This window comes from Atta colombica, unplaced genomic scaffold (genome assembly GCF_001594045.1).
Source record: "Atta colombica isolate Treedump-2 unplaced genomic scaffold, Acol1.0 scaffold126, whole genome shotgun sequence".
Classification (NCBI taxonomy): Eukaryota; Metazoa; Arthropoda; class Insecta; order Hymenoptera; family Formicidae; genus Atta; species Atta colombica.
This window is the reverse complement of record NW_017259213.1, coordinates 2,785,413-2,793,146: the sequence shown is the minus strand read 5'-3', so window position 1 is coordinate 2,793,146 and position 7,734 is coordinate 2,785,413. Positions and strand designations below refer to the sequence as shown.

The following is a 7,734-nucleotide window of genomic DNA, read 5'->3' as shown; positions in this document are numbered from 1 at the left end:
AAAAACAACGTTCAATTGAATAAAATCAAATTTAAATATAATAAATATAATAAAAAAATAAATACAAAAATATCAGAGCTTTAAATAAATTTAATACATAATGTTTTTTTATGCGCGTGCGTTTAAATATAACAAAAAAATATCAATATTATATGTAAAACTATTATAGGTAAAACCTAATTACCTGCTGTATTGAATTATTCTATTTATAAAAAATCAATTTACTCGATATTTATTTAACATGTGCAGTTATGTAAAGTTAAATAAAAGCAGTAAAACCCGCAATTACTTTCTTACCAACCAATATAAATATATGATGATCTTAATAAAGTAAAGTTTCAGCTTTAAAAATCTCTTTTTTAAATTGTGATACGAGAATTTTTAACACAAAGTTATGAGCAATTAAAATCAAATGATCCTTTTATTTTTATAATCCGCATAACTCAAGAATCAAAAATCGTAGAAATATTTTTAAAAAACGATTTTGTAAGGAAAATAGCTTTGACGTAGTAGAAAATTTTCTCAAATTTGTTTTGGGCACGTTAGAAACTCACAAAGTGAAAAGAAAATTTTTCGTCTTTTGCAGCTCATAGCTGCAGTTTTTTTTTTTGGTATGAAAAAATTACCAAACTCGTATAAACTTAAAAAATGTGGTAAGCTTTTAAAAGTAGAGATTTCAAGCTAAAACTCTTTTTTTTTAATTTAAATTTCATTCATTATTGACGAATATATTGTATATATATACAACTTTGAGCTAAAAAAACTTTAGAGCTAAAAAAAAGCAATTACTTTCTTGCTAACCCAATACAATAAAATTAATAAGTTTTGGCGTATAAAAATTTTGGCGTATAAAAAGAAGTACGACATCACACACATCAATCGAAATAAATTTTCCTCTAATTTATATTCCAATTTATTATACTCTACACTGCGTAGCTGCGTAAAGCAGCGATTTCGTGTCGCTTACAACAATTCTGGATATCGATCCATTAAGTCCAATGCAATTAACAACCATGGCGGAATAACGCGCAGCACGACGTCGACGCACAAAGGAAGGCGTGGCAATGTTCGTCGGACCCTTAATGCCAATGCCAATGTCAGGGTTTTCCCGGTCAATCACCTACACTTCCCTATCTTTGCATCCCGGAAGTTTTATGCACCCATCGTAATGACTTCGCTCTTTCTCGTGGTTAACAGCCTCGCTTTTCATCGTCCGGCGATAACTTTTCCACTTGCGGTATCACGCTGAATTGACTGTGAAAAAGATAGAGGAGCATTTTACCCCTGCAGCAAGCACTTGAGTCGAACCTTGGGGGTTGAAGTATCGACTGCATTGCTGTGACAGATCGCAAAGTTACCGACGTTGGAACTTCTAGCTTTCTCTGCTGCTTTTACCGTTTGTTCGTTCATATGAAACGACGACGAAAAACCACAGTAATAAATATTTAAAGTTTTGCAATATTTTTTTGAGAGGGTTCATTAATAATTAAATCGCAAAATAAAATTTCTGAGTTTAAACCACTTGAAGAAAGTCGAAGCAATAAAACAGCGTATCTAAGAGGTCTTTAATATTTTAATTTCAGGGCCGCTCCGATGGTATGGCTCTTGTATTAATATAAAGATAAAAAGATAGAAGAAAGAAAAAAAGGCAACGGCCGCGCTTTCCAATAATGCCACGCAAGCATGAACTAAGCAGCTTGAAAGCAATTGCTGATCACCTTTACAGATTACCTCAGCGAATTGCGATAAACTTGAAAAATGGCAATGTTTTAGTAATGTTTCAATATAATATATTAAAATCTTTATATTTAAATCTTTATATTTATAGTTAATGCACATGCAATAGAACTATGAACGTTACATTAAGTTTTCTGTGATACACGCAAGTAAATTATCATATAACGAATATTTTCCTTTTAAATATATATAAATAAATAATTTTTTGTTACTTTTGATTTAAAAAATTGATTCGTCATTGAAACATCATTATTAATTATGTCCAATATTGATTACACATTTTGATTAATTAGTTTGTATATATTCGCAAATTATAAAATTATTTTTACTTGAGAATATATGTCCAATATTACTCTAAATAAAAAAATATTTATAGTGACTAATGATAATGATATAAAAAAACAATCTTCATCAAAAAAAATCGCTACATAGATCGAATTATTTCTAATAATTGACTTACCTTCTGTTTATCCAAAAGATGCATGATTTCATCGACATCGCCGACGACCACAGATTGTTGTCGCAACATCTCTTCTTCAACCGTGAGCCAGTCACGTATCTGTAATAGAACCAGACAAACAATAATTATAACAATATCTTATGCTATAATAAAAATTTATAATATAAATAAATAATCAGAATTGATGTAATCACAATATTTTAAATAACTGCAGTTATGTTAGAATTTTTTTATTTAACAGTATTTTTTTATTGCTCGAATATATATTTAATTATATTTATATATTTAATATATTATATATATTTAATAATATATCAAAATTTTTACCCATTTTGCCCTTTTTATTGTAAAAAATATTATTGTGATATAAAAAATAATGTAATTTACTGATATAAATACAAAAAATAAATTCAAGCAAACGTAATTTCATTCCAAAACAAGTGATACTAAATTAATTAACATATTAATCTTTGATTTTCGATCAGTTTGCAAATCGATAACTCATTTTAATGAATTAAATACAAATTAACTATAGCGATTAACTCATATCCTTTAGCAAATGTGTATCGATGAGAAATATCTCCATCGTTCGAAAGTGGTTCAAATCAGATGAAAAAGAGCGAAAAAAGGGAAGGGCACAGGACCGAATTGGGATATTTGCTGCCGGAAATTAGTAGGGAGTGTCCGTTCGTAAGTGGCCGAGTTCGATTTACCTCGACATTCGCTAAGCGTCAAGAACAAGCAAATGCTGAATATACGGGACATTTCCTAAAACACGTCAAATTTCAGAAACGTATGTCCTGATAAATTTGAAGATTTTCTTAAAGGTAAAATTTTTGAATACAAGATTTTGTGTTCACAGAAACCAATATATTGTTCATAATAGTTCAAGTAGATAAGTAATCATGTGTGAAAAATTACTTTCAAAGAGAATAATTTTCGATCATGAAAAAATCCGCAACACAATTATTTTAAATAAATCAAACGGCTATTATAAAGCATGAAAGAACATTCAATTGCATCATAAATTTACATTTTCCAACAATTATTATGGCGAACAATTTTTTCTTGCAAATAGCTCTATTGGTGTGTTTAATTAAAAATCAAGGCAAGTTGCGTAATCATATTTCCATTATAGCTACGAGAATTGTAAAGCCAATAATAATATAATTTAAAAGCCCGTCCACACGCGCGCGTGTAACGCTTCAATAGCATCGAAAATCTCCGCTGGCGATTTTAGCGTGCAAGTTCGCTGTGCATAGAATTCTAGTCGAAATATTTCAAAAGATCATAGCAGTTAAATAAATATTTATGGCAAATAACATATTGGAAAAAAACCATCCTGAAATTCTCAACCTAACGTCGACTGATCGATCGGTCGGCGATGCAACAACAAGCATGCAAGAAACCCAAACTAGCATTTGAGAGGATCGCAAACGTGGAACTTTCGAGGGAGTCGATAAATCGCGGAAGAGATAAACCGTAGTGCTACAGGAAATTAAGGTCTCGCTCAGTCCGGCAACCCCCGGAGTCTGCCACCTAGACTAAGCTCTTGGTTCGTTCCGCCTTTCACCCACCCTTGTCCGACTCGAAGAGGTCTTGATTAAGTACCCGTTGTCGAAGAATGATCATATCCCTTGTTTTCGCCTCAAAATGGACCGTAGAGTCACATTGTATACATTTTCTTATAATTTATGATCAAATCATTTTTTTTTTAATTAATGTAATTATTAATGTCGTATAAATATAACGTTAAAAAAATCTTTTAAAAATTATTTTAATAAAAAAAAAAATAAAAGATACAAGCCAAATTAGAAGTAAGTGCTTCTATTGATCTATATTAATGTATTGAAATATGATGATGTTACAGAAAAACAAACGTTTTCAATCAAAATTTTACATCAATTTTACATCAATTTTTGCCAGAATTTTAACAAAATTTATAGTCATCTGAAATCACTACTTTACTCTAAAAATAAATAACTCATTATCATATATATCGTTATATTACAGTACCGCCGGCATTAGCATTATGTAAGGTGTTTGACTAAAACCTCTTGAATGTTGTTCAGAATCATGTCCTGGATAACATTTGTCAAGATCAAAGTCATTGGAGACTTTACCTTTTATTTTCATTTTTATGTAAAAATGAATTCTTGGTGCAAAAAATTCGGCGGTATTGTAACTTTCAAACCTTACAACCCGAAAAATACTTAACGAAAAATAACTTTATTATAGTGTTTTGAAAAGCTCTTGACACCAATTATTAGATTTTGACATTAAAAACATCATTTCCACAAAAAATCAATTTGATTTTGATCTGATCTTGGCGATGCCATCCAAGATCATTACGCCAGTAAATAGATTTTTCGAAACTGTACAACTTTTATCTGAAACACTTTTTCCTAAAATGCTTAATTTTCGAGATATTTCGCCGTACCATTACTTTTTATACCTTTACTTTTACCCTGTATAACCAATATGTATTATTATTTTCATATTTTTCAAAAATCATAAAACGAGATTTTCTCTCTGAGAGAGTTTAACGACCAGTTTTAACACCCGAGCAATAAAAAAAACGCGATAAAGCATACCTTCCTTGAAAATAACTGCGTCGAAAGTAATGCTTAGCAACGATCGAATCGCGCGACGGTCCATATTTTTATTATTACGAATCTCGCGAGCTTTAACCGTAAAACATTACATCAAAAACCGTTTTTTTCTTCATGAATACTAAAAAAAAAATTGCTCTTAGCTTAATAATCAAAAACATATCACAGCTAATTGTCCGCAAAAATTTATGTTTTATAATATGTATATATGTATTATTGTACTTTATATATTATTATTATATGTATATGTTTATAATATGTGTATATGTGTTATGTGTATATTATTATTATATGTTTAGTAAACATAAAATAAAATAACTGTATATTTAAACTTTGTTTACTATAGTTATTTTATATATAAATATTATAAATCGAGACGCAGTAGCATTTTCCCATCAAGTATATTTTTGTAGTATGTTATGAAGGGGATAATACCATGTCATAAGAAAGAAACGTTACAGCATATCCTTTACAGGAAAGAACTCGCTCAAAAATTGTTTTGTTTAAACAAATTGATTGTTATAAAAAAATGCATATATTGGAAAAGAACAAATTTTTACAATTAAAATGAGATAACAATTAACATGTCTATAAGTATACTTGATGCATAGATAATATGTGCATATATTTTTCAGCCCAATGTATGTTATTTATATATTCAGATACGTCGTCGTCTTCGCAAAATCTTGTCTTCTTTTGTTGCACCTTTTTTCAAGATCTTTTCTATATTTTTTTCGATATCTTTTCTACTTTTTCTATATCTTTTCTATACTTTTATTGTACTTCTTCTACACTTTTTCTGCATCTCTCGTATCTTCCCCGCATCTTTTTCCTATCTTTTATGTACCTTTTCTGCAGTATTTCTACATCTCTACCACATCACTCTAACTTCTCTCCCGCATTAATTTTGCATTTTTTTTTTGCATCTCTCCGTATCTCTTCTCATCGTTTCTTTTGCATCTCTTCTACACTTTTTCTGCATCTCTTCTGCATTTGTTCTGAATCTCTTCGCATCATTTCCGCACATCTTTCGCAATTCTTCTATATCATTTCTGCACCACTTCCATCCTTTCGGCACTTTTTCCGCATTTATTTCACACATCTTCGCAACGTTTTGCAACTCTTCCGCACTTTTTTCGCATCTCATCTATCTGCATACATTATCTATTTACATACAATATTTACTTATATATCTACATTATCAACCTATCATTGTTATTTATCCACTTTCCGATGTTATCTATTGTTATTATTCATCAATCTATTATTATTTATTTATTTATTTATGATATTTATTACCTATGTTATCTATCTATTCGTCCATGTTATCTATTCACTTTCCCAACCTTTTTTGCATCTCTTTTACATGTGCACAACAAATACGAAAAAGTTGCATTAAAAATGTTATCACGTTCAAAACGTGCGATAGCACTTCGCGTTAATTACTGCCAAAATTGTCATTAAAAAATATGCAAGAGAACGAAAATAAAAAAAGAAAGTGACTATTTCACAAACTTCACGTATTTGTATAGATCGAATGAGAGCGAATGAGAGTTAATAGAGATTGATTGATATACAAAATATTTATATACTTCGTGGAAAAGAATGAGAAAAAATATGTAGCAAATAAATGCTATGATGAAACAAATTTATATATTATACTTATTAATATATTATTAATATATTATACTTATCGGAAAGACATCACAATTTTCTTAATTATTTTCAAATATCATTATTTTTATTATTATATTACCTTTATCGTTGTTATTATCACAATATTATCATTTAAATATGAATATAAAGTATTACTAATAACAAGAACTTAAAAATTCGTGAAATCTATCGGAAAAGACATTAAAAATGTAAAAAAAGGCGTTAAGTATATTTTGCAGAAAAAAGATATTATAAATAATATTTTATCAAAAATAATTCCAGATAATTCCAATATTGGGCCAATATTGATAGACAATTTTTGCCCAATATTGGCTATAGATTGTTTTTTCAATTTTGGGCCAATATTGAGGAGCCAATTTTTGCCCAATATTGGCTATACATTGTTTTTCCAATATTGGGCCAATATTCGGAAGCCGATTATTATCCCAATATTGATTTGCCCAATATTGCGCCAATATTGGCGTGTTAATTATGCTGCTGGAGACTTTGTTCATTTTCGATTTTTTATTTCTACAATTTTTTGCTTGTCGATGTAAAAATCTCTTTTTAGTTTCCGCGCCTCTCATTATGCTATCTATTGCATTCGTTCTCTCATTTTAATGTGTTGTTATGTTTAATACGCTTTAAATGTCATCCGTACTTTATGTAATATATTATGTAATAATTATGAAAAAAAAATTATTCCATACACATGTCTTAAAGGATGTCCAAAGGACGTCTACATCATAAGGATGCCTTCAAGATGCCGCTCAGGGAATATACAAAATAATATTTTATTATTAATCAAGCTCGCTACATGCAAACATAATGATCAATAAACACAAGCAATTATACTGATTAAATCAAATGAGAAAAATATTTTTCTTATTATAGAAATTAGAAATAAAAACTTTGAATGTTTCAGCTATTTTAAACCTTCATCGGTAATCATAACTACGATAGATAGTAAATAAACAAAATCGAATCTGCAAAAAATTAAGAAAAATTTTTTTTTAATTAACGGCATAAAACGATATTTAAAATGATGAAAATACAATAGAATGTAATACGAGACTTAAAAGCACAATGGATATTGAGCGTGAAGAGATCATGATTAAGATTTGAAAGAGTCAGTTACATAAAATTATTGCGACTTATATATATTGACATTATATATACTTATATATAATGATTATATATACTTATATATAATGACATTATATATACTTATATATAATGATATTCTTAATTACATAATTATATACATAT

General features: G+C 28.9%; 1 protein-coding gene across 10 annotated transcripts in view; it reads right to left on the bottom strand.

Annotated features, from left to right (window-relative positions):
- LOC108695203 (dystrophin, isoforms A/C/F/G/H) overlaps window positions 1–7,734 on the bottom strand; it is a 469,808-nt gene that overhangs the window by 342,987 nt on the left and 119,087 nt on the right. For all 10 annotated transcript variants that reach the window (XM_018205000.1, XM_018188075.1, XM_018188076.1 and 7 more), the window contains one exon: window positions 2,198–2,296. In XM_018205000.1, the coding sequence (XP_018060489.1) occupies window positions 2,198–2,296 (99 nt within the window). The remainder of the gene's footprint in view (window positions 1–2,197; window positions 2,297–7,734) is intronic.